Source organism: Gigantopelta aegis, chromosome 9 (genome assembly GCF_016097555.1).
Source record: "Gigantopelta aegis isolate Gae_Host chromosome 9, Gae_host_genome, whole genome shotgun sequence".
NCBI lineage: Eukaryota > Metazoa > Mollusca > Gastropoda > Neomphalida > Peltospiridae > Gigantopelta > Gigantopelta aegis.
Window position 1 is genome coordinate 2,696,217 of NC_054707.1, and position 26,342 is coordinate 2,722,558.

At 40.0% G+C, this 26,342-nt stretch overlaps 1 protein-coding gene across 1 annotated transcript; it reads right to left on the reverse strand.

Annotated features, from left to right (window-relative positions):
• Positions 1–1,792: 1,792 nt before the first annotated feature.
• On the reverse strand, positions 1,793–25,851 carry LOC121380717 (secreted frizzled-related protein 3-like). The gene is made up of 4 exons (XM_041509669.1): positions 25,398–25,851; positions 22,675–22,743; positions 3,010–3,075; positions 1,793–2,278 (listed from the first exon to the last, which is right to left on the reverse strand). Exons 1-4 carry the CDS (start codon positions 25,819–25,821, stop codon positions 1,887–1,889), a joined length of 951 nt encoding a protein of 316 aa, XP_041365603.1. The 5' UTR covers positions 25,822–25,851; the 3' UTR covers positions 1,793–1,886.
• Positions 25,852–26,342: the final 491 nt, after the last annotated feature.

A 26,342-nucleotide genomic window follows, 5' to 3' on the forward strand; every position in this document is an offset into this window, starting at 1 on the left:
TTATTTATTCATGCATTCGTCTACTTACGGCTATTATTTTCTTTGAATAAATTAAATACTAGTATTAGTTACAAACTGTACTAGTTAAATACAAAAGCAAACGTCTTTAATGATGCCATTGCAGAGCATGGACAAAGTAAAATAATAAAAGTTTTATATTAAAATAATCTCACTTAGGTTTCCTGTTAAATTTGCGTCTGCTTGTAATTCTGTTGCTCCGGCTTCGATTCTTCCTTCTAATACTCTTTCCGATTGGTCGGAGTCTGTTCTTCCGTCGCCTTGGAACACGTGGTCGGTAGAGGCGCCTTTCCCATTTCTGACAAAGGAAATATTAACATTTGTATCGCAGAGGCACATGGGACATACTAGTACTGTATAGTTGAAGACAAAAGATATTCACAGGTTTCATTAACCAGGCGCGGATCCTGGAGGAGGGTGCTGAGGATATGCACCCACACGTCACCTACCCAACCCAAATTTTGAAGTACATGTACTTCGAAAAATCCAGTGGTCAGCAAATGAATACAATGAAATTTTTAAAAATATTTTTAGTGAAGAACTTATCTTAGTCAACTTGGTGTTTCTGAGGGAAGAAGTAGAAGTTTGTTTTGTTTAACGACACCACTAGATTACACTGAGGGAGTTTACAATATAGCTGAATGCATGTTAGAGGTGTACTTTTGAATGCTGTTGCCCTTTTTAAACGTTGCAACATGTCACCGAATACTGTAAAAAGGCCTTTTTAAACGTTGCACACCCTCCCTAGCAACATCCTGCATCCGCCCCTGTTAACATAATGGTACCTATAGACCTACTGATTACAGCCCATGTGGAACAATGACCTTGTTAACGACAACGACCGATATTGTTTGGCTAGAGAATACTTAGTATATATATGAACTTTGGGCTGTAGGTCCCACATGTATATTGAGTAACTGTTCTTTGATATGATTTTTCTTTCAGTCGGTAGATCTGTATCAGAACTGACAAATGTTTAGCGGGGGGATTCGGGGGGGGGGGGGGGGGGCTTCCCCCGTGAACATTTTAAAAGTCATGACGCCTGTAGATGCATTCTGAGCCTTTCCTGAGGCATTTTTTTCTATCTTTTTCGAGTCAATTTTAAAAGGATTTTTTTAGGTCAATTACAGACAGCCTCGACCTTATCCCGGATTTTTTTTTTGCATTACGTACATGCGTACTGTGCGTAATGGGCGCTACGCCTTTGTCGTGCCTACAAATCGTTTCTGAAACGCGTGGTTCACTTAAATGTCGGGCCAGCCCAACAAATGTAGGCCTAATTAGTACGCTGTGCTCAAAATGAAAGTTAAAAGTGCAGACCCTAGTTGGACACTAAGTTTACTTAATTTACAAACCTGTAACTTATTTGGATAATGTTGCGATAGAGTGAAAAAAGAGTCTGTGATGTTTAAACGGGAAATATCCTTAAAAATAGACTAGAACTCGAATCAATAAACCGCTACTTCTCAGACGCATGTGCGTTTTTAAACATTTGGGGGGAAAAGTTCTTTTTTTTTTGGTATTAGAAACACCAGGATGACCAGAAACACTTCGGTATTTCGGAAATGGATCATCTAAAGAATAAAATATAAGTAATGTTTGATTTCAGTAATCATAAACGGTTCTAATAGTGAAAAATATGTTGTAACGTTTAAAAACTATGGCTTGTCGCTTTAAGAATTGAATAAGGTGGCCGTATAAATTATATATTAATATTAAATCATGCATAAGCGTCGGAAGATGACAACAACTGGTGGTGGTGGTAGTGGTGGTGGTGGTGTGTGTGTGTGGGGGGGGGGGGGCTGGGGGTATACATGTAATTTTCAACTGGGGGAGGGTGCCCTCTGTGCACCCCCATCTCCAGACGCCTATGTGATATTTGAAAAATGCCTTATTACCTGTATCCTGTTCGCCCATCTGTCTTTCCAGCGGCACGCGACCGTCTGAGGCAGAAAGAGTAGTCGTCCGTTTCGTCGGTCTTCCTTCCCCATGATGAGGTACTCCCTCCCCCTCTTCAGGGCCGGACACAGACAACTGGTGTTCGTCCACAGGTCCACTTCATTGTCCAGGGGAAACTTGACCTTTCCGCACTTGAGCACACTGGTGACCGTCACCTTTACTCGGTACATTTGGTTTCCGTATTTCTTCTTTCTCCTCACTATGGCTCTGATTGCTGGAACAAAATTGATTTTGTTTAACGACACCACTAGAGCAAATTGATTTATTAATTGTCGGACATTTGGCAAGTTTGACTCATAGTCTTTAAAGGAAACCCATTACATTTTTTTGCATAAGCAACAAGGGATCTTTTATATAAACTTTCCCACGAACAGGACAGCGCATACCACGCTCTTTGATATACCAGTCGTTGGGCAATCATTGGAACGGGAAAACCCCAATAAGAATGGGTCCACCAGAGTTTCGATCCTGTGACCAAAGCACCTCAGGCGAGCGTTCTACTAAATAATCACCTCCCGCCAGTTGACTTTAACAAAGTTCTACAAGTATAATGTAAGCTCAATGATTACCACCACCCAACCCCCCCCCCCCCCCAAAAAAAAAAAAAAAATCAAAAAAAAAATCACAAACAAACAAAAACAACCCCAACAACAACAAAAAAAAAAATCTATAGTGGCCAAAAATTATTACAATGGTTACAAACGCAAGATGGTTCCATTAACAGATCTGGGGCCTAATTCACTAAACTCTCGCAACTTTGCGATTTCGCAGTGCAATGCTAAAACACTTACAAAGAGGATGCTTTGTTGTCTAGCAGAGCCTAAGAGACCTGTGTGAATTAGGCCCCAGGCCCCCGTTCCAGGAAGCGATCTTAGCCCTAAGATCAACTTAAGTGCATAGGGTAGCTATGCGCCTAAGGTAATCTTAGGGCTAAGATCGCTTCGTGGAACGGGGCCCAGGACAATAGTTTGAGCGAGGACAAGGTTACGTTAACAAGACAGAATACTTTCATTGTATCACCGACGTTCTTACCGTAATCGTAGCGGTACTTCCGGTAATTCTTCCACGATGGTTTTAGTCGCCTCTTGCATTTACAAACTGCAATATAATACAAATTTAATAATAATAATAATAATAATAATAATAATAACAATGAGTAATGATAAATGAAAGGAGTATTTGTTTCATGACACGTCAACACATTTTGAGCTATAATTATTGTGTGACTAATATTGGCTACTTAAGACATTTGTGGGGAGAGAGATAGAGGTGGGGAGTTCGAGGAGGACACAACACCGCTGGCGGCACAAAAGCCCATTCTACTATTAAAACAGCAAGATATATTTTATACTTTCGCAGAAGCAGGACAGTACATACTACAACCGTTGATATACCAGTCGTAGGGCACTGACACGGATTGGGACGTGTGTGTGTGTGTGAGAGAGAGAGAGTGTGAGTGAGTGAGTGAGTGAGTGAGTGAGTGAGTGAGTGAGTGAGTGAGTGAGTGAGAGAGAGAGAGAGAGAGAGAGAGAGAGAGAGAGAGAGAGAGAGAGAGAGAGAGAGAGAGAGAGAGAGAGACCGAATGCGTCAAGGGCTGTGGAACCTTTGATATACCAGTCGTAGGGCACTGACACTGATTGGGCCGGGTGTGTGTGTGGGGGGGGGGGGGGGGGGAGACCGAATGTATCAAGGGCTGTGGAACCTTTGATATATCAGTCGTAGGGCACCGGTTCGGACGGGGTGTGTGTAGGTGGGTGGGTGACTGAATGCATCGAGGACTGTGATATTTTGTTCAAGTGGAGCATGATTCTAATTCTGATTGTGCTCCCTTAGAGCATAGACGTGCTAGAACATTCCTTCATTAATGAGATCTTTAATTAAATACATGAGATATAACAGAGGTCGTCTGAGGGTCGATGAACCGGAGGACCGACCTACAAGTACTCGGTCGACCCGCTGAATTTCCGTCTGTCTCTACCAAACGTTTCTTTTGTTTAACGACACCACTGGAGCACATTGATTAATTAATCATCAGCTATTAGATGTCAAAACAGTTGGTAATTCTGATCTGTAATCTTCAGAGGAAGCCCTCTACATTGTTTTTCCATCATTAGCAAGGAATCTTTTTATAAGCACGGCAGCGGGTTTCCTCTTTCATTATCTGTTTTGTCCTTAACCGTATGTCCATATATCATATAACCGTAATTAAAATGTGTTGAGGGTGTCGTTACATAAAACATTCCTTCATCATTTATAATATGCACTTTCCCAGAGACATGACACCACATATAAAGTAATGGGACAAAAACACACAGAAGGTCAACCGAGAAGGTTCGACCCTACAACCCCAGCATATCAGGTGAGCTCTTTTACCGAACGCCCTAAATCCCGCCCAATCTGTGTCTACTAGTGCCCCACGACTGGTATATTTAGTATAACATTCACTGAAATGAAGATTAAAACGTTTTTTAGATGCAAACTGGGGGATAACTCTTGTTTGCACAACCAAAAGCTGAATCACACAGTTAACTCCCTTTGCGCAAAACTCTCCTTACCCTCAACTCTCTCTCTCTCTCTCTCTCTCTCTCTCTCTCTCTCTCTCTCTCTCTCTCTCTCTCTCTCTCTCTCTCTCTCTCTCTCTCTCTCTCTCTCTCTCTCTCTCTCTCTCTCTGTGTGTGTGTGGAGGGGTATTTCAAAAGTAGTGACTTACAGGATATTAAAATACATGTGTACAATGTTATGTTGGTGTAGTATATTTATCGCCACAATTTAGCAAGTGTTAAAGTAGCTATATTATAATTATATTTAAGACACTTTATCTTATTTATGTGTATACATGTATAGTTAATTAGGGTACACAAGGCCGTAGCTAGCGGTGGGGGAGGGGGGGGGGGCGCAAGGTGGCGGATAAAAGTCCGGAAAAAATTATAGAAACTCCTCTTCTTAACCGTTTAGGGAGTTTTAGACTATTAACTACTGAGTTACCCTCCAGACAAAAAGTCCTAGCTACTGCGCTGGTACACATCTTAAGATTTACCTAAATGTTAAGTCTTTATTGTGCGTATTAATTTTTCCAGTGTATTAAATCTACTCTGATCACTATTGCTATTAATTTGCTATTAATTATACATGTTTCTTTCTTTTTTATTCTATAAGGATTATTAATATTATTACTATTCAAATTAAACTTTGACATATTATGCTGCATATTAATGAAAGAAAAAACAACGCTATAGTTTCTATGTTCGTCTGATTCTTTATCGAAGATATGTGATGTACCGTTAGAAATCTATTCACGGTAAAATGTGTGTCGAAAGTATCTTATATTGGATACCTAACTTCTTCCGATTGAAAATTCAACACGCATCCCTTTCATGCTTATACAACTATAAATTAACTTAGTCAGTGATGGGGATAAGGGGTAGCCGCAACCCCCACACCAACACAATGTGGCGATAAAGTTCTTTAAGTTTAGGTATGCTCGTTTAGTCTATCTGGAGAGATGCAAATACGCTAGACTACGGTAAAGGGGTGTCATTTGTTTTTAATGTAATAGGAAAAGCTCCCTCCACCTCCCCCATCCCACTCGACTTTCAGGACTTCACTCGACACAGTTTACACTCTCAACTTAGATCCCCTGGTTTGTTTTAAACACACCCCACCCATCCTATCCCCACCATCCCCCAGTCAGTTTAGGCTAGGTACGGCCCTGAAACTGCGAAAACATCTCGGCGTTACTGCGTCGAGAATTCAGAGCGAAATAATCAAACGAAGACAACAACGACTAACGTACATAACAATACAACAAAGTAACGAATCGTAATTTAAACACAGGGTTGTCCACCCTACGCACCCGGCGCAGATAGTCAGAGTCGAGTTAACGACGACATTTATCATTCTCTTGAAAGAAACCCGACTCTTTGATGGATAAAAGTTATCTTCGCCAGGACAGGACTCACAAAATTAAATTCACACATTTAGAAATGTTGCACTGACGATCAGAGTACTGAAAACTTGAACCATTTGGCGACTTATTAGATCGTATTTGAAGTGCAAATTTATTTTATTTGCTTTTCTTTTATTCGGCGTAGTAAAACAAATGCTATGCTTAATATGGACGTATGATCTGCACGGCGGGTGGTTATTACTGCTGATAAGATTATCGCCATCTCATTGGACACAGCACTCGTACGTTTCCGTAACGTCGACATCACCTAAGTTATATGTATTAACAATAAAGAAAGGGGTATTTGTTTAACGATACCTGAACACATTTTAAGCTAGGGCTATTTGGTGTGTTTAATATGGTTATGGTGATACTAGTGAGAGAGAGAGAGAGAGAGAGAGAGAGAGAGAGAGAGAGAGAGAGAGAGAGAGAGAGAGAGAGAGAGAGAGAGAGAGAGAGAGAGAGAGAGAGAGAGAGAGAGGGAGAGAGAGAGAGAGAGAGATAGAGAGACCGAATGCGTCAAGGGCTGTGGAACCTTTGATATACCAGTCGTAGGGCACTGACACTGATTGGGCCGGGTGTGTGTGTGTGTGGGGGGGGGGGGGGGGGGGGAGAGACCGAATGTATCAAGGGCTGTGGAACCTTTGATATATCAGTCGTAGGGCACCGGTTCGGACGGGGTGTGTGTACGCGCACCCCCCCCCCCCCCCCGAAAAAACCCCACACAAAAACAACAACAAATAACAGCAGTGCAGTTTTAAAATTAACCAGTGTCCTTTGTGTGTAGCTGATGAAGATCATATACTATGATTATTATTATTATTATTTGAAGTCTCTCCTCTCCCCAATTATTTTGGGCTAAGTGCGGCCCTGTATATTACTATTTTTTATGGCACGAATATCCAACAAGTTTGTTTCTGTAACACGTCTGCAATCCAGTAGATGGTCAAAAGACCATCTTAGACCGCTGTGTGCAGTCGCCGATTTCGTGTCTTCATCTTAATGCACGCGGAAATTCGAAACCGTCTTGCAAGACGAACTGAAATGCAATAAATGACTAGCGACATTCACTGAAACACATTTTTTTTACTTTTGATTTTCAGATATGAATGAATCTTAAGTGAAAGCAGACTTAGAACGCCACTGGCAACACTGAATGAGTTCACTGTTCTCCTTTCGGGGAGGCTCGACTGACACTCAGCTTTGCAGCGCTGACGCGTGCTCAGCGTAGCGTCGTGACGATTTCGGTTGCGGATCTTAACTGACTAAGTTCAATCATACGCGACTTCAAAGGGCTCAAAAGACAGATTAGGCCTAGGACACTTACTGGGGCAAACTCAACACAAAAGCCTCATCTGGCGAAACACGGTGTTGTGTTTCTCTTAAAATTGCTTAGTATCGTCTATACGGGGACTCTGCGTGTTTTAATCAGGAGATGGTCCTTCACAAGGGACGCGTTACGATAAATTACAGTGGCCACCACTTTTGATGACGACTGCGCCACGGACAGGTCCGCACGAATGGCTCCAAACTCCCGGGGATATATGAAATTGAAGTGCAGATGGTTGTCGCCGGCGAAACCAACTCTCCTCGCGTATCTATTACCTATTGTTTACCTGTCGGCCCTTACCTTGTCGGCGAGATCAAAGGCATGTGTTTCACCGTAAAATGTAGTAATCATGAGACACGGTGGGGTATTAAGACTCTTTTTTTTCTGGAGAGTAAGAAAAGGTGGAGAAAACTGAAGGGGAAAATGTACGTTGACATTTGAGTTACGTAAGACGCCTGTCCCAGAAGCGACGGGTAATATTATTATTATACCCTGAAAAAAGGAAAGGAAATGTTTTATTTAACGACGCACTCAACTATTATACCCTGAAGTAATATATAATGTAACTTGTCTTATCGTATTTCAGTAATTTAACCTCTTGTGTTTTTTTAGTTTAGCTAAGGGTGGAGTAATAGTATTTTAAATAAAACGCAAGGTGTCTTAGAATGGGAGAATATAATTTACACCAGCCCCACCCCACCTCTACACTTTGACGTTGTGGGAGTTTTTCCCTCAAACAGGTTAATTTACAAACTACCCGCCAAAAGACAGTGTTTTGCAAAGAAGACCTGTATTAATAGGATGTTTCGTTTTGTTGACTGGACTTTGTTTTTGCAGATAAAAGCTTAGACCATTTATAAAAATGCTAAGGGTGGAGTAATAGTATTTTAAATAAAACGCAAGGTGTCTTAGAATGGGAGAATATAATTTACACCAGCCCCACCCCACCTCTACACTTTGACGTTGTGGTTTTTTCCCCCTCAAACAGGTTAATTTACAAACTACCCGCCAAAAGACCGTATTTTGCAAAGAAGACCTGTATTAATAGGATGTTTCGTTTTGTTGACTGGACTTTGTTTTTGCAGATAAAAGCTTAGACCATTTATAAAAATGCTAAATAAAGTGGGAGATGTTACAGAGCTCTGTGGAATACCGTTATTTAGTTCAGTTTTAGAATAGAAAAAACCCCTATCTTGTTTATGTTTACATAAAATGTCAACAACAAAAAAGTCTGTGTTTAAAAAAAGGTGTAACTAAATGTATTAGGTCCAGTAACATTCTTAGTTTTTTTTTTTTTTTTGAACGTTTTCCGGAACTCAGACGGCATATTCTATTAAATTTTAAAGAAATGTTTTTGGAAACTTGCATCTAGCTTTTTAAATGCTTATATTGACTGTTGGTCTCCTGCTTGCGTTTTGGGCCTATAAAACATACAGGTATACGATTATTTCATTGCGGCTGGCCGCAAGCTTTTTGTAAACGCACGCATCGCGTCTGGACGCTCTAAAAAAATTTTTAGCCGGACCGCGCACATCCAGTCTACAATTATTATGAGCCTTAAAGCCAATATTTCTTTTATTTGTTAGTAGGGAAATTATCACTAAGTACTTGTATTATTATTATTATTATTATTATTATTATTATTATTATTGGCAAATGTCCTCGATAAGAGGTCAGGATTTTCCTCCTTTTTTTTTTTCAAAGCTGCCGTTTTTCTCCGAAAGGTCGGAACAGAAAATTATTCATTGATGTCTTCGGGTACTTTTTTTTTCTCAAGGAAATGGATATTTTCCTTTTAAAAGTAGTTTCCTCTACCGGCGTCTGCCCTGTAGTTGGGACACCCCACTGTTCGGCACCACACACCTGTACACCCGAGTGACTTCGACACACAGGCAGGTAAACTATATCAGAGGACATCAAAGGGCCGCTCAATTTCCTCCCGATCTCTCGCTATGAATTCGCTACGACAGAAGTTATGATAAATTTGTCGTCTGATTAAAACCGCGCACAATGGACATGTTTCACTATTCAACAACATGCGTATGCGGTCGCGTTCCTTTTTGTGATTAAACATCAAATAGTGTCTTGTATTTTGTACGATTTTTTTTTTATTATCAAGGGTTTCTACAACATATTATAGCCACTGTCAGACAGCGGAAATATTAGATACGTACACAAATTTTCCTTCTTCGCAGAAGATTTATTTCTTGGACCAAACCCCGCCCACTTTTTTTTTTTTGGCGCAAACACCATCCATATATTTGTTGGATTTATTTTTCATGACCGTATCTAGTCTAAATAACTGGGGTGGGGTGGGGGGGGGGGGATGGGGTGTGTGTGTGTGTAAAAACGAATCCGGGATAATATTATAAGGTATTCTTCATCTAGACAAAAAGGACACTTTTAACATAACTGTGGTATGTGCTATCCTGTCTATGGGATGGTGCATATAAAAGATCCCTTGCTGTTAATCGAAAAGAGTAGCCCATGAAGTGGCGACAGCGGGTTTTCCCCTCAATATCTGTGTGGTCCTTAACCATATGTCCGACGCCATATAACCGTAAATAAAATGTGTTGAGTGCGTTTTTAAATAAACAATTTCCTTCCTTCCGTTTAACATAAAAATTTGCGCTTTTTAGCATAACATTTTTCGTAATTTAACTTCCCAAGTTGAGTACGGACCTGTTTTTCTATGCTGAAATTTAATATTACAATCTGAGACCAGTCTGTTGAGGCGGGTGGTTGTATAAACAGCTATAAAAGAGAGTTGATGATTCTATAAAGAACTATAAAACAGGTAAGTTATTAAGATGGGGAGCAGGTTCCACAGGGAGATAGTCTTCATCTGTCGGTGAAGGTCAACAGGGTACGTACCAAACGACGGACTAAGGTGACGGAGCCAGTGGGACAATAGAGCACACAAATTATGGGATTATTAGTTACAAAAGCGATGAAAGTTGACCACAAGGTGGCTTTTACCTTTCATCTTAGCCGACAGAACTTCTACAGACGAGAGGCGACGTGAAATTCAAGACTAGAAAACAGAATTTCGGTAGCATAGAATATACTCTAACTCGAGACTGGTAGTTATAGGTTTTGGGTTACAGTTTCCCTAACCTTCATATAGTTAACAAGGCAATTCCCCTAACCTGTAGAAAGTCAATAAGGCAATTCTCCTAACCTTCATCGAGTCAACAAAGCGGTTCCCCATACCTTCATCGAGTCAACAAAGCGGTTCCCCATACCTTCATCGAGTCAACAAAGCAATTCCCCATACCTTCAAGAAGTCAACAAAGCAATTCCCCTAACCTTCAAGAAGTCAACAAAGCAATTCCCTTAACCTTCAAGAAGTCAACAAAGCAATTCCCCTAACCTTCAAGAAGTCAACAAAGCAATTCCCTTAACCTTCAAGAAGTCAACAAAGCAATTCCCCTAACCTTCAAGAAGTCAACAAAGCAATTCCCTTAACCTTCAAGAAGTCAACAAAGCAATTCCCCTAACCTTCAAGAAGTCAACAAAGCAATTCCCTTAACCTTCAAGAAGTCAACGAAGCAATTCCCTTAACCTTCAAGAAGTCAACAAAGCAATTCCCCTAACCTTCAAGAAGTCAACAAAGCAATTCCCCTAACCTTCATGAAGTCAACAAAGCAATTCCCTTAACCTTCAAGAAGTCAACGAAGCAATTCCCTTAACCTTCAAGAAGTCAACAAAGCAATTCCCCTAACCTTCAAGAAGTCAACAAAGCAATTCCCACAAACCTTCAAGAAGTCAACAAAGCAATTCTCCTAACCTTCAAGAAGTCAACAAAGCAATTCCCTTAACCTTCAAGAAGTCAACGAAGCAATTCCCTTAATCTTCAAGAAGTCAACAAAGCAATTCCCCTAACCTTCAAGAAGTCAACAAAGCAATTCCCACAAACCTTCAAGAAGTCAACAAAGCAATTCCCCTAACCTTCAAGAAGTCAACAAAGCAATTCCATAACCTTCAAGAAGTCAACAAAGCAATTCCCTTAATCTTCAAGAAGTCAACAAAGCATTTCCTCTAACCTTCAGGAAGTCAATACGGCAATTCCCACCAACCTTCATGGAGTCAACAAGACAATTCCCACAAACCTTCATGGAGTCAACACGGCAATTCCCCTAACCTTCATCGAGTCAATAAAGCAATTCCCCTAACCTTCATGGAGTCAACACAGCAATTCCCCTAACCATAGTCAACAAAATAATTTACAGAACCTTCAGGAAGTCAACAAGACAATTCCCTTTATCTTCATGGAATCAACAAAGCAATTTCCCTAACCTTCATCGAATCAACAAAGCAATTTCCCTAACGTTCGTGGAGTCAACACGGCAATTCACCTAACGTATAACTCCAAAATATATAGTGTTAATTAGTGTTCATTAAAATTCAGTAAAGTAAAGTATTATTAGATGTTAATTAAGAGCAAGGGTCTTGTTGAGTGTGAGAAACCCGTATTCGTATAATAGGCCATACGGGAATAGTTTAGGGTGGTGAACCAAGGGAAAAACGGCACATGGACCAACTTCTGAAAAGGGCACTTCAATAACTGTTCGTCATTCGAGAAAATGAAAGTGAAACAAAGGTGGAGCAGGTTCCTCTTGTCCTCTCCCTTGGATTCACTCTTGGCCTTAAAGGCTGATAGGTACAGGGTTCGCAGCCAGGCACCGGCTCCCACCCAGAGCGAGTTGTAACGACACAATGGGTAGGTGTAAGGCCACTACACCCTCTTCTCTCTCACTAATCACTAACAATTAACAACTAACACACTGTCCAGGACAGATAGTCCAGACAGCTGAGGTGTGTACCCAGGACAGCGTGCTTGAACCTTAATTGGATATAAGCACGAAAATAAGTTGAAATGAAATGAAACAAATTAAATAAACAAACAAACAACAACAACAACCAAACAACAACTGCACCTACAGAACATCCATTTCAGTTGACTTTTGCAGTCGGTACAGGTTTTCGTTACTAGTACCTGTACGTTTGTTTGTTAATTACAGGTAGAGATTTAGATTTAGTACAGACAGACAAAAGGGGATAACTTGTGTGCAACAAGTGCACAATGCCCAGGTGAAAAGATCATGCATTTACACCTGTTATACACAGGTTATCTCCTTTTGTCTGTGATTTATCTTCGTGCGTTAATGTGCTGGTCAATACTGATCGACGAAGTGCGTGCACATCGCGGCAAATCATTCACTCGGAAGACGAACGGGCGTGACTAATTTGTGAAACTGTTTTGTTATTCCTTCTCGTTACGAGCCGTTAGCTGCGGTAAACGTATCCCCTTTTTGTCACCTAATGGGAAAAACTATTAATTTATCAGTCTTATGTTATTGGCGAATCTTTATCTCAATCCATTTATCTGATGACAATTGATTGTCAATGACGTCATGTTATGATAAATACTAAACCGTTGTTCCGTCCCGTTACGCTTACTATCTCCTGACTTGCGTATATAGCATAACAGATGTATTTTCCATTAGTTCATTAAAAAATGTGGAATAAAAATTTATGAATGAACGTTCCTGAGAGTCAAAAAAAGAAAGAAAAGAAGTTCATTCATTGATTTGGACCTTAATGGTGTTGTCTAATAAAGGTAATCTACGCCTTGTCTAATCGGTGGGTTCTCTCTTTTTTCACCTGGAATGAATTGTGGACTGTTAACACGCACACCGGTCATTAGGATGTCTTTCTACGGGGACATGTTCAGATGCGTTGATGACCCTTGTTATGCAATGATCATCGCTCTGGTGGCTTCTTTCACAGGGAATAATAACCCGAGGAACTATCAGTGTTCGTAAACTGTATCGACTTTCAGTATGCACCTGTAATCAACCGGCTAACGGGCGTGAAAATGTTGCATGTTGATATTTATCATCATCATCATGCGCCTTCTACAGAAATAGCGATATAGGTCTTCTCATCCGATATGCTACAAGACTTCGACCGGCTTAAGGCGATATCAGTGAAACAAAACGAGGTGGTAAATAAATAGCATATTAAGCGAAAGCTCAGTTGCAGGCGGTTCCAGGTTATATTCATTAGCATTTGTTAGAGCATCATTAAACCAACAAAGAGACATATCTCGTGTGTTTGTCCGGCGAAACTAATAATAGGTAAGCATGTTGTGTTGCAGGGTGTGCCCGTATACAAGTCCTATTATTCAACTTCTGACAATTAGTGTATGAATCATCTAGCATGCGCTTTACAATTCTAAGTTTAACTTGCAGTAAAGACACCTTTTTAAATTACTTTTCCCCCCACGATACAAAGGTTAGGCACTAGGTTTACCAGATGTGCACGTGTGCAGTGTTCAAATGCTATACCATAGGAAACGCCCATTGAAAGAATTGTGTTTTTTTCTCTTTTTTTATTGTTAAGAGAAACGTCAGTTCAAAAACCATAAAAGTTAAAGACGCAAATCTCGCCGTTTATAGGGAGCTATCACTTTAGCTCCATGTGACTCCCCATATACTAATTTAAGAAGAGTGATTTTTAACTCCCCTTAAAGGCTCATACAGTCTGGATGCGGCGCGTGCGTGCGGTCCGACCAAAATAAAATCGAAATACATGTAGATGTACATTAGTTTGAAAGAAAGCCGCAGACGCTTTAGACACACCAATCAAACAGCACGCCAACGCCGCATTCAGTATACACGAGCCTTAAACAAGTGAAACGTTTCAAGACGAAGTCTTAAGCCTATAGCAGAAAACAGATCTCACAATGTTTTGGGGGAATCTTTTGGTTTTTAGTCCATCTTCAGTCATACTCTATATGACTAGTTGCATTGTTCGTCGTTTCATCGAGAAGCCCAGTCTACTGGGGCCTGTCATTAGAGCACATCGAAAGACGCCAGCTGGTTTCTCGTCTCTCTAGTTTGTGAAATCAACGTATACATCAGTGAATAGACAAACGGAAGATCTGTGAAATTATTATAATTTTTACTTTACTTCATTTGAAGACTCTCTCATCGCGTGTTTGATGTTCAGTCCGACGCCATATAACCGTAATTAAAATGTGTCGAGTGCGTCGTTAGATAAAACAGTCTTTTCTTGTGGTGATCAGACACAGTATTGTGTGAGAAAGAGAGCAAAAACTCTAAATCACAAGATTTCAGAGTTAGCGTAGGCTATGTGATATAGTTATTATCTATTCTTAACGATCATCTTCGTATTTTCAATAAGGACCAAAAGCTCTCTCTTCCGTCTTGGACGCTTATACATGGCGATGACAAATAATTTGTTTCTATAGCTTTCTAGAACCGTAAGCAAAAACAAAATACACGTATAGATGTGTTGGACACTGTGTGACACAAAGCTTTAACAATTTGAAAACGAACATCTAAAACAGTTGCTGCATTGTTAGTCAGTTTTTCGTTTAATTTATCTTCCTATGGTGTCTACATATATAAACTGTCTATTTATTAAAGGGACAGACCCTAGTTTTTAAACAATAAGGCATATTTTTCACTATTAGAGCCGTTTATGAACACTGAAACCAAACATTACTTATATGTTATTGTTGAGATTATCCGTTTACGTACAACCGGTCTGGTCATCCCGGTGTTTGTAATACCACAAAATGCATTTTTCATATTTTTAAAACACACGTGCGTCTGAGCAGTAACAGTTATGGGATCAAGATTTCGTCTATTTAAACAGTATTTCGCCGTTTCAATGTCACAGACTCTTGTTTCACTCTCTTGTAACGTTATCCAAATGTGTTACAGGTTTGTAACTTTAACTAAACTTAGTGTCCATTTTTACGGGTTGAAACTAGGGTCTGCTCCTTTAATGTTTTAAATCGTTTGGAATAAACACAAAAATGGAAACCTATATTACGATTTCTCCAGTGTTGTATTATATTTGAGAAACAGAGCTATTTGGTAAAGCGTTACAAACATACAAACATTGTAATGTATAATTAAGCGTCTAAAACTAGTAGCATTGACAATTTCTGAAATATATATTTTTTTAATATCTGTTTTAAATACAATATTATAATACAGTGTATCAAAGACTATATTTGTTCTAAAAGCAGTACACTATCTTTATATTTTCAGAACGTTTTAACCATCTAAGTAGATTATTATTAGCTCATCACCAAAATAAAATTAATGCAGTTGATTTTTATTATAATTTTATTGACCTTGATCCCTTAAAAAATCAGTTTTTTCTTTATATAATTTAATGTATCGTTTATGTCATTAATTTGTATTGTTGATTTTTGCGCCGAGTATCGTTCAACGTTCATTCATGTATTTTATATAATAAATTTTTTTCTCAAAAACAGTTATGATAAAATTTAAAATAAAATAACACAAAAACACGTTAAACATTCATTTATTATTCACCACAACTCAATAGGCCTACACTGTTTGGACAAAATGGTACTATCGAATTTTATTATTCACCACAACTCAATAGGCCTACACTGTTTGGACAAAATGGTACTATCGAATTTTATTATTCACCACAACTCGATAGGCCTACACTGTTTGGACAAAATGGTACTATCGAATTCTATTATTCACCACAACTCGATAGGCCTACACTGTTTGGACAAAATGGTACTATCGAATTCTATTATTCACCACAACTCGATAGGCCTACACTGTTTGGACAAAATGGTACTATCGAATTCTATTATTCACCACAACTCGATAGGCCTACACTGTTTGGACAAAATGGTACTATCGAATTCTATTATTCACCACAACTCGATAGGCCTACACTGTTTGGACAAAATGGTACTATCGAATTTTATTATTCACCACAACTCGATAGGCCTACACTGTTTGGACAAAATGGTACTATCGAATTTTATTCATTCTTTGTCTGAGACCCAATAGCCTTGTTTCTTTTGTGCTGGGTTGTCGCTAAACATTCGTCCGTCCGTCCGTTCGTTCATTCACTCATCTGAAGCGGGTTTCCTTTATTTCGCACTTAACATATAACCATTAACAGGTGCGCGCTAAAACCATTTGTAGGATAGACTGTATAAGCAATAACAAGTGAAGAAAATATATTTACCAAAAAGCAAAAAAAAAAAAAAAAAAAAAAATCCTACACGCGCCTGATTGACTAATGTAGAGGTGTGCCAAATAAATCGTTTCATTGACATATTTCACGAGATTCCTTTTCAAGAACAAAACACAACGATCAAAATAGGTAGGGTTTATAAAAGGAGTATTATTACTTCTGGGACGCATTTTCTGTTAACATCAAAACCCCCACCGTAACGTTCTATTGGAAATGCAACTAGCTGTTTAGCACAAAGTAGGAACTCGACTTTTTGATGCTAAAAATAACCAGCGATCTGTTTGGTTCATAACAGGTACTTAGAATGAATGGCTAAATCGCGTGTTGTAATTTATTTAATGCTGAGATTTTTTCTTCTTCTACGAACTGAATAAACAACAATGTGCAGGAATAAAGTTCAGATTAACATTGATAGCAATGCAGATTACATTTTAACAAATCGCATGCGCAGTCTCTTACGGCCAACGATAACCACGTGGTAGACCACCCGAGCCGGTCTTCAGAAGTTTTGTCACCACTTAAAGAAATGTGACCAGGGAAGTATTTTACAATTTCCTTACAAGTTTATATTAATGAGTGAAATAAATAGCCGCACACATTGGTTTCATGTAACAGAGTACAGGTCTACGGGATGAAGTAGATTTCAGAGTTACAGTAATAACATACCTCCAAGAAAGCGATGTCGTGATTTGGTAATAATTCCATACATCAAAAAACTGGAATGGGCAATACAAGTGGGAAAGAAAACAAAACATTAATTTATTTTCCTTCAACCGCCAACGACGTCGTTGGACGTGGTCGTTGGTGGTGTGAATTATGGCTTAATTTTTTCTATTTTGCAAAGAATACTTGCAAAATCACTTTGATTTCTAGGGGGTCTTTTTTCAGTTAGAACACCATAATTTGAATTTTCGTTTGCTTGAAATTTGAAATGAGTAGTAAAAAACCTCATATTTAAACTTTTGCAATGAGGCTACCTTAATAATAATTTGAACCTTTTGTCATAAAGACCCCAATTTGATTTTTTTTTTGCTAAAAACATCCCAATTTAAGCCTTTTGCCGCTCTTAATGAAATATTTTGTGGTGAGGCACATTAATTTGAACTTTTTGTAGTACGGCAGTAGTTCGACCACTGAGGAGCGAAGTTTGCAGGATCGATCGTCGTCGATGGTCTGGGATTTTCCCCATCCATACAAGTTAAGTGTCCCACGACTCTGGCGCGGTTCCGGGAGTGGGTGGGTGGGGTCACATTTCAATTATAATGGCACGGAAAATGTCACAAATAGAATAGTAATTTAGTGTCGTAAACGATTATAAATAAAACATAAACTTACACAATCGTTCCACCATATAACATTGACTAATTCAAAATGCAAACACATCTTTAGCTGTAATAAACATGTATGTTACCGCTATCAACGGTTTTCGTCAATTATCATCATGCAACAAAAAAAAAGAGTGTCGCCATATTCTTTTACTTTGTAAAACAGCAGCCGACTTATGGGTTTTAAAATGAAGAATACATTATTGTGGGTGACGTATAACGAATATAGCCAAATGCTATCGAAGAATGGCGCTGGAATGTAATGTCATGTTTTTAACATACTCCTATACCACGTGGGTTTCGAGCATGTTCACCCCAGGTTCCACCTCTGGAGGTCAGGGGCCCAAACCGGGACTAATGGCGCTGGACAGAAAACTATTATCTATTCTAAAAATAATACATATAAACTCCGATATTGCTGCTTTAAGATATAGTCTCTTAAAGCGACAGTCTCAAAGTTGCATAATGAGCCAATATTCGGTTTTCTTGTGAAGTGTGAAGATTACACCTTGACATAAACACCCCCTCCCTCCCTCCCCCCAAATAAACCCAAATCATTTTATTTACTACTGTGTTTGTTATTGTGGGTTTTGTTTTTTTAATTTCTATTATTGAAACATCCAAGAAGGATAACCGACAGGTTAACACGTGGCGTTACATGGTGAGTTTGATCAAACAAATTGATACATGCATATTATTTTTGTACTTTATATATACTTTTTGCATCATTAATCTTGCCGGTGACGAACAATTGATTATTACTGTGCTAACTTTATTCCATTAGAGGCAAATCCAGGGAGGGAGTGGGGATGGGTGGGTTCTGGGGGTGCGTATTTCAATGGGGTCATTACCGAAAACGTTACCATAAAGAAGTGACGTCAACAATGCCGTGACGTTTTAATACACTTATTGATGTCAAAACGATACTACGTACATTCTTGTGAATATAGTTTACATCAGAAATGTGCAAAGAAAATCGCTGTTTGACATTTATAAGCATATTTATGTTAAATGTGTATAAACGTACAACATCTGTGCATGATCTAATACTACCTAATGACGATATCTAACTACTGTGCTGGTCTGTTGCAGTATTTGCTGCAAATGTTGAGTGGATCTATCAGTAGAGGTAAGTTTTTAATTGTTTGTTTGTTTGTTCATTTGTTTGTTTAACTGTTTGTTTATCAGGACTGTTTGAAGTAGGACTGGAGTGCGTAGGAATTGCCGTAGCCAGGATTTGATATTGGGGGCTACCCCATGCTCCCCCTTCCCCGGCTACGTCGATGTATATTAATAAAGACTACAAAACATGTTCGCGAGGATAATTCAGTCCAGTTCATTTGAGTGTATTGCATCAGTTTAACGATAAGAACTGCTTTCAAAGACTGCAAGCGTGGATCTAGGAGTGTTGGAGCTGCCCCGCTTCCCCCGGAATTCGAACATGTTTACAACGGTTAGCTGGAGATTTCTCTGGAAGATTTAACCAAATAGTTAATATATGTTAGTGTATTGTTGAATACTGTAGGTGTTCTTTTCAAGTATTACACTCACTCCCTTGAAAATCCTGCATACATGTAGTATATATATATATAGTATCTATCTATATATCTCTGTTTGTGTGTATATCTCTCTGTCTGTCTCTCTCTTTCACTCTATGTCTCTCTATGTCTCTCTATGTCTCTGTCTCTGTCTCTCTCTCTCTCTCTCTGTCTCTCTCTCTCTGTGTGTGTCTCTCTGTCTCTGTCTGTCTGTCTCTCTCTCTCTCTCTCTCTCTCTCTCTCTCTCTCTCTCTCTCTCTCTCTCTCTCTCTCTCTAAATGTTTAACATCGCATACAATGTCATCTATGTACGTTACATATACAGGTCACATACTATAGGTTACATAAACATTGCTCTGTGTCATCTCATGTCTCATTGTTGAAGCCAACTTGAAATAATGTGAGCAGGTAGATGTTTTAAACAATATATTATCTTCAAAGGTTTCCAAAGTTCGCTTGTCACGCTAGTCGAAGCACAAATATGTACGAAATGTCTGAAATATATCGGATCCACCACACAGATTCCATATGGAGCGCCATTTGACTACTGTAAAGTAATATAGTTTCGTGGGAACCAATTTTCGCCATTGTATAGATTAGTGTGCTGGGAATACCAGTTGAAATTGAATTAATTTTTGTTTTATATAGTTAGCGCGGTTTAGAATAAGACACATGTTGTGCTGACGTCATTAAAGCTGCAATCCCGCGTATACATATTGAACCCGGGTTAATTTAGAAGACCATTAACATTATCTGTTCGATATCGTTTGGCTTCCTCTGATTCTTCATTTTAAAACGAAAAGGCGAGCTACTGTCTTTACAAAGTACAGGTATATAAAACAATAATAATAAAAAAACTAACACTAACAAAACAAAAGAAGAAAGTGAGAGAGAGAGAGAGAGAGAGAGAGAGAGAGAGAGAGAGAGAGAGAGAGAGAGAGAGAGAGAGAGAGAGAGAGAGAGAGAGAGAGAAAGAGAGGGGGGAGTGTGTGTGTGTATGAGAGCGAGAGAGAGAGATAGAGGGGGGGGGAGAGAGAGAGAGGGGGAGTGTGTGTGTGTATGAGAGAGAGAGAGAGAGATAGAAAAAGAGAGAGAGAGAAAAGAGAGAGAGAGAAAGAGAGAGAAAGATAGGGGAGAGAGTGTGTGGTGAGAGAGAGAGAGAGAGAGAGAGAGAGAGAGAGAGAGAGAAGAGAGAGAAAAAAAGAGAGAAAGAGAGAGAGAGAGAGAGAGAGAGAGAGAGAGGGGAGTGTGTGTGTGTATGAGAGAGAGAGAGAGAGAGAGAGAGAGAGAGAGAGAGAGAGAGAGAGAGAGAGAGAGAGAGAGGAGGAGGAGGGAACAGGCTTGTAAGCTGACGATAACTGTTGTTAGCTATAAAATGACTTTATTAAAACTGAAAGTGTGTTTGCATTTTGATTTAGTTAATGATCTTACAATATGATCATGCGAGTTTGTAAGTGAATGTTTCAGGATTTTTACACACACTAGGTCTATTCCCTTCCCTGTATGAAATCGTGTGTCCAATCGTAGACACCGTTATGTTCGTTAACGAATACACACAGCATGGGTCTGTTTAGTATACTCTTGGAAAGAAATAAGGGAACACAAGGCAATAAGAGACTAAATTTAATTAATGACTACAGTAGTATAGCCTGTGTAAAATACAGAGATGGATTGCGTGTTTTGATGTCCGTACTATATGGGATTGACTGCCGGAAAGGAAAGAAAGGAAGGAAATGTTTTATTTACGGTTATATGGCGTCGGACATATGGTTAATGACCACACAGATACTGAGAGAGGAAACCCGCTGTCACCACTTCATGGGCTACTCTTTTCGATTAGCAATCAAGGGATCTTTATATGCACCATCCCACAGACAGGATAACACATACCACGGCCTTTGATTTACCAGTCGTGGTGCACTGGTTGGAGCACTGGTTGGAGCATCAAGCGAACGCTTTACCACTTGGCTAGGTTCCGTCCCTTGCCTGTCTGTAACATGGTCAACTAGCTGACACTGCGGATCAGCGTTTTGTTTGTAGTGATATTTGCTGTCGACTAGCTGACACTGCGGATCAGCGTTTTGTTTGTAGTGATATTTGCTGTCGACTAGCTGACAATGCGGATCAGCGTTTTGTTTGTAGTGATATTTACTGTCGACTAGCTGACACTGCGGATCAGCGTTTTGTTTGTAGTGATATTTGCTGTCAACTTGCCGACACTGCGGATCAGCGTTTTGTTTGCAGTGATATTTGCTGTCACCTTGCCGACACTGCGGATCAGCGTGTTGTTTGCAGTGATATTTGCTGTCAACTTGCCGACACTGTGGATCAGCGTGTTGTTTGCAGTGATATTTGCTGTTACTATTTAGCCAAGTGGTAAAGCACAGCCTGATACGCGGTCGGTCTAGGATCGATCCCCGTTGGTGGGCCCATTGGGCTATTTCTCGTTCCAACCAGTGCACCCGACTGGTATATCAAAGGCCGTAGTATGTGCTATCCTGTATATGGTGCATATAAAAGATCCCTTGCTACCAATGAAAAAATGTAGCGGGTTTCCTCTTTATGACTCGTGTCAAAATTACCAGATGTTTGATATCCAATAACCGATGATTAATAAATCAATGTGCTCTAGTGGTGAAGTTAAACAAAACAAACCTTATTTCTTTCCATCATTCCATCAGGAAATTGTGCAGGGGGTTTAGACTATGGTAAGCGACTTGTTTTAGGGTGTGTGGTCGGGTCATGTTCCATCGGAAAATACATTGAAAAACAGAGAAGAAAGAAAGAAAGAAATGTTTTATTTAACGACGCACTCAACACATTTTATTTACGGTTATATGGCGTCAGACATATGGTTAAGTACCACACAGATTTTGAGAGGAAACCCGCTGTCGCCATTTCATGGGCTACTCTTTCTGATTAGCAGCAAGGGATCTTTTATTTGCGCTTCCCACAGGCAGGATAGCACAAACCATGGCCTTTGTTGAACCAGTTATGGATCACTGGTCGGTGCAAGTGGTTTACACCTACCCATTGAGCCTTGCGGAGCACTCACTCAGGGTTTGGAGTCGGTATCTGGATTAAAACTCCCATGCCTCGACTGGGATCCGAACCCAGCCTGTTGACCGATGACCTAACCACGACGCCACCGAGGCCGGTACAAAGAGAAGAAAATTCGCTTAGAGCCAAGGTGGGTTTCGACTACCTCCCCCATGCATACGCGCCTACATCAATATTTTGCCTTTTTACTTTTCACCCCCACCTCTATATAAAATACCGAATCCGCCCTGAAACAAAAAGCTCGTAGTAGAGTGGATTCTCTACCTTCTTTTTCTTCAAGTACTTCAGAGCCCTCCGCGAATAAGTCACAGCGCAGGGCATGAATGGATGTGATTAGCATTTTTTTCTCTCTCTTTTCTCGTTGGACCACCTCTGCTGATATCCTATTCGTTTCTCATTGAGTACCTTGTAGCCACGTGTTTCATTCACCGGCGAGCCAGGCCAACAGAGCCGCGGCCGGCGGGGGAGCGGGTAGAAACTGTGACAGCGTGACTACGACTGAATAAAACAGTGATAAAACAGTTCTCAATTGTCGTTTACTAGTCCATTGCCCTAACGTGCATCTAAGCGACCCGACGTTCGCCGCTTGTTTATACATACACGCTTGAACGCCTATTCCTGTGGTTTTACGGTAATTGTAGCTTAGGGTACAACGTTTGAAAAATAATAAAAATAGATTTTAAAAAAAAAGTCGCAACTATTTACTATACTAGAGTTATATTTGTAACACCTTCCTTCCTTTTTTGTCCATTGGCGTTGCCAGGATTTGATACTGCGGGAACCCACATTGGGTTTTTTCTTTCTTTCTGTTTTTTTTTGCTCTTTGTCGCTCTGATGTATATTTTGTACCGGGGTGTCGTTAAACATTCATTCATTCATACATACTCTCTGTCTAGGTCTCAGTATCTATCTCTGTCTACGTAAGTATCTGTTTCGGTCTCTCTCTCATACATGCACTGTATAGGCAGGTCGCAACTTGTTTAGTTCGTTTAATGAGTGATAACTCTTTACCCATAAACCATATATTTGTGATTTTCTTAAACAGACCTCACCTGGAATGAATGTCACTGTGGTTCAGTGGTTAGCGTGATGCTTCTACAACTAAATCGATCATTCGTAAACATGACGTTCAGGTTCTACGATCAATTCTCCATGAGAGGAACGTGTGCTCTAGAGGTGTCGTTAAACAAATGCAAACTTCGTCAACGTTTAACTTTACCCGGTTACGATCAGTAACTGTTCTCCCTGACAGGTCTACGTGGTGTCGTTACACGAAACACTTTTAACTTCCCTGGCATATTTAACAAAGACCGTGGTATGTGTTGTCCCGTATTTTGGAAAGTACAAAATTTCTGTTTATTTCAACTTGATTTTCATTATTTATCCCATTAAGGTTCTAGTGCGCTGTCGTAAACAAATAGCTCAGCTAGCTGCTGCAGTTCATCCAGGACTCGGTCGCCGTAAATAAAATGTGTTGAGTGCGTAGTCCAATAAAACATTTCCTTCCTTCGGTACATACAATAGCATTATAACCGACCTCGGTGCTACAGTGGTTAAGTCGTCGAATTTAAGGCTGATAAAAATTAACGTTTGTTTTGTCTAACGATACCACTAGAGCACATTAATTTATTAATCGTTGGCTATTAGATGTAAAATTTTTGGTATTTTACTGACACGAAGTCTACATTTCCCCCATTAGCAGCAAGCGATCTTTTATATGTAATTTTTCACACCGGACAGCATATACCACGGCCTTTGAGATGCCAGTCATGTAGCACTGTTTGGGATGGGGGGGGGGGGGGGGGTATGAGAATATGTCCAATGAGGTGGTTCGATCCTACGACTGGGAAGTTCTCGGACCTGACTCTCACCCAGAGCACCACACCGACTCTCTCTCTCTGTCTCTGTCTCTGTCTCTGTCTCTCTCTCTCTCTCTCTCTCTCTCTCTCTCCCCACTTCTCTCTCTCCCCACTTCTCTCTCTCTGTCTCTGTATGTCTGTCTGTCTCTCTCTCTCTCTCTCTCTCTCTCTCTCTCTCTCTCTCTCTCTCTCTCTCTCTCTCTCTCTCTCTCTCTCTCTCTCTCTCTCTCTGTCCAACAACGCAGATAGCTGAGGTGTGTGCTCTGAACAGCGTACTTGAAACGTAATTGCATATGAAATAGTGGAAATTATATCAATTCCACGAGTTCAGTAGTTAACTAATCTGAAACGTTTGTTATTTATTATTAAGTTGTTGACCGATTTACATAGATTAGAAATTTAATTCATCAAATTATTTCAAGATTTAAATAAACCAACACTAAGCCATATTAAATAAGAAGAAGGAAGGAAATGGTTTATTTAACGACGCACTCGCCACTTCATGGGCTACTCTTTTCGATTAGCAAGGGATCGTTTATATGCACCATCCCATAGACAGGATAGCACATACCACAGCCTTTGATGTACCAATCGTGGTGTACTGGCTGGAAAATTAAATAATAAATGCAAGTATATGGAGGACTTTTCACAAAGGGGGTTTGACTTGGAGGGGGTTACACTGGGAGGGGTTTTGACGGGATACCCGTTTTATTAGCCTTAACAAACAACATCGAGCCTTTTCGTGCTAAGAAACCAATTGCCCATGACATGTTTATCTAACTCAAAGGACATGGTATGTGCTGTCCCGTAAGTGGAAAGTGCTAAGCTACTAGTTAGTAGGATTATAATACCCTTTAATGACAACGGGTTTCTTTTCTCACACTCAAAACAATATATCTCAATTACCATATTTATTTCTTCTTTTTTTTAGACCCACACAAGCCTCTAATTCAACAATGTGCTGGGGTGTCGGTCACCAGACTTTTATTTTTTTACTTTCCGTTTCTTTTCTTTTCTTTCTTTATTCCTCCTTTCCGAGTGTGGTTATAAAGTATAGTTAATGCTCTATCATCTATGGAATATTTTATCGCAAACACGTGTTTTGATGGGCAACACATTCATGTGTCGCTCACAGAAGCGCGCTGCAGTGTTTACTGGACATAGCAGGCGTTTGAGGATACGGTGAAATAGTTTCAATCCAACAAGTTGATATTAGCAGAGATCAAACGTCGGATTAGCGAGGACACACACACGCTACGAAATAAAAGACGGCGGAATAAGCTAGAGTCTTACCTTTGGGCTTTGAAGGCGAAACTATAGCCTCGGGTGAAACACACACCCCGCGTTCGTAACGCGGCAGATGGGAACAGTCTAGCGCTTCGGGCCACGAGACGTTGTAAGCGTTCATGAGCGGCTCGCATCCCGCACGCGCCTTTTCGCACACGCCTTTGCACGGCGGGATCGGATCCTGCTGAAAAGCGATCGTGCAGATCGGAACGTAGATGGAACACAGGAAGAAGAGCAACACATCGCTACAGTTCTGCTCCAGAAGTATCTCGAACTGTTCAAAAGCGAGCTTGGCGTTTTCCTGCGTGTTGTGATACAGAAGGTTTGGCATTCTCGTCATGTTGTAAGGCATCGCTCGACACTGCGGAATTTTGATCGGTTCGCATTGGTCCAGCCGGCCAACAAACGACGCCGTAGATGAAAGCTTCATGAAAATAAACGAAACAAAAAGTTTGAAACAAAAATATGTCCGGGCGAACATTTTTCAAGTTTTTTTTGTTTGTATTTTTTTCCTTCAGTTTTTTTTCTTCCTTCTTCTTCTTGGCACTCGTGTGATGAATTTATCTTCTAAAAAATATTTAATTTATCTTCCTTCAGTTATCATGGAAGTCCTTCCAACTTTTTCATTTTCTGTTTCTTTTTTTTTCTTCTTTTTTTCAAGTTATTAACCCGAAAAATTAATTGTTATCCACATCTTCAATCAGTTTTATCGCAATATGAACTCCAAGAAAGATAAAAAAAAAAGAATAGAAAAAAGACGGTTGAAAATTCATCGCAGACGACAGGTTGGAGTAAATAATTTCGTTTGACTGGTTGGTTATCAACGTGAACGTGGTCGTATCGTGTCGGAGTGATAGTGGCAGCTAACCGCTCGCTCGCCAATGTATCACCTGGATCACCGCCACAAAGAAGTTTGGAGAAGCGCGCTCAATCGGAAAATGTCGCCGGTTC

Bases quoted from the DNA above. Each gene is read 5' to 3' on its own strand.
- LOC121380717 (XM_041509669.1), bottom strand. From the start codon at position 25,821: ATGAAGCTTTCATCTACGGCGTCGTTTGTTGGCCGGCTGGACCAATGC. The intron at 22,744-25,397 runs GTAAGACTCTAG...TGTTTTATTCAG, and splicing joins TTCGCCTTCAAAGCCCAAAG to TCGTAGTCACGCTGTCACAG. The intron at 3,076-22,674 runs GTGAATGAAACA...ATTATATTGCAG, and splicing joins TCTGTTGGCCTGGCTCGCCG to TTTGTAAATGCAAGAGGCGA.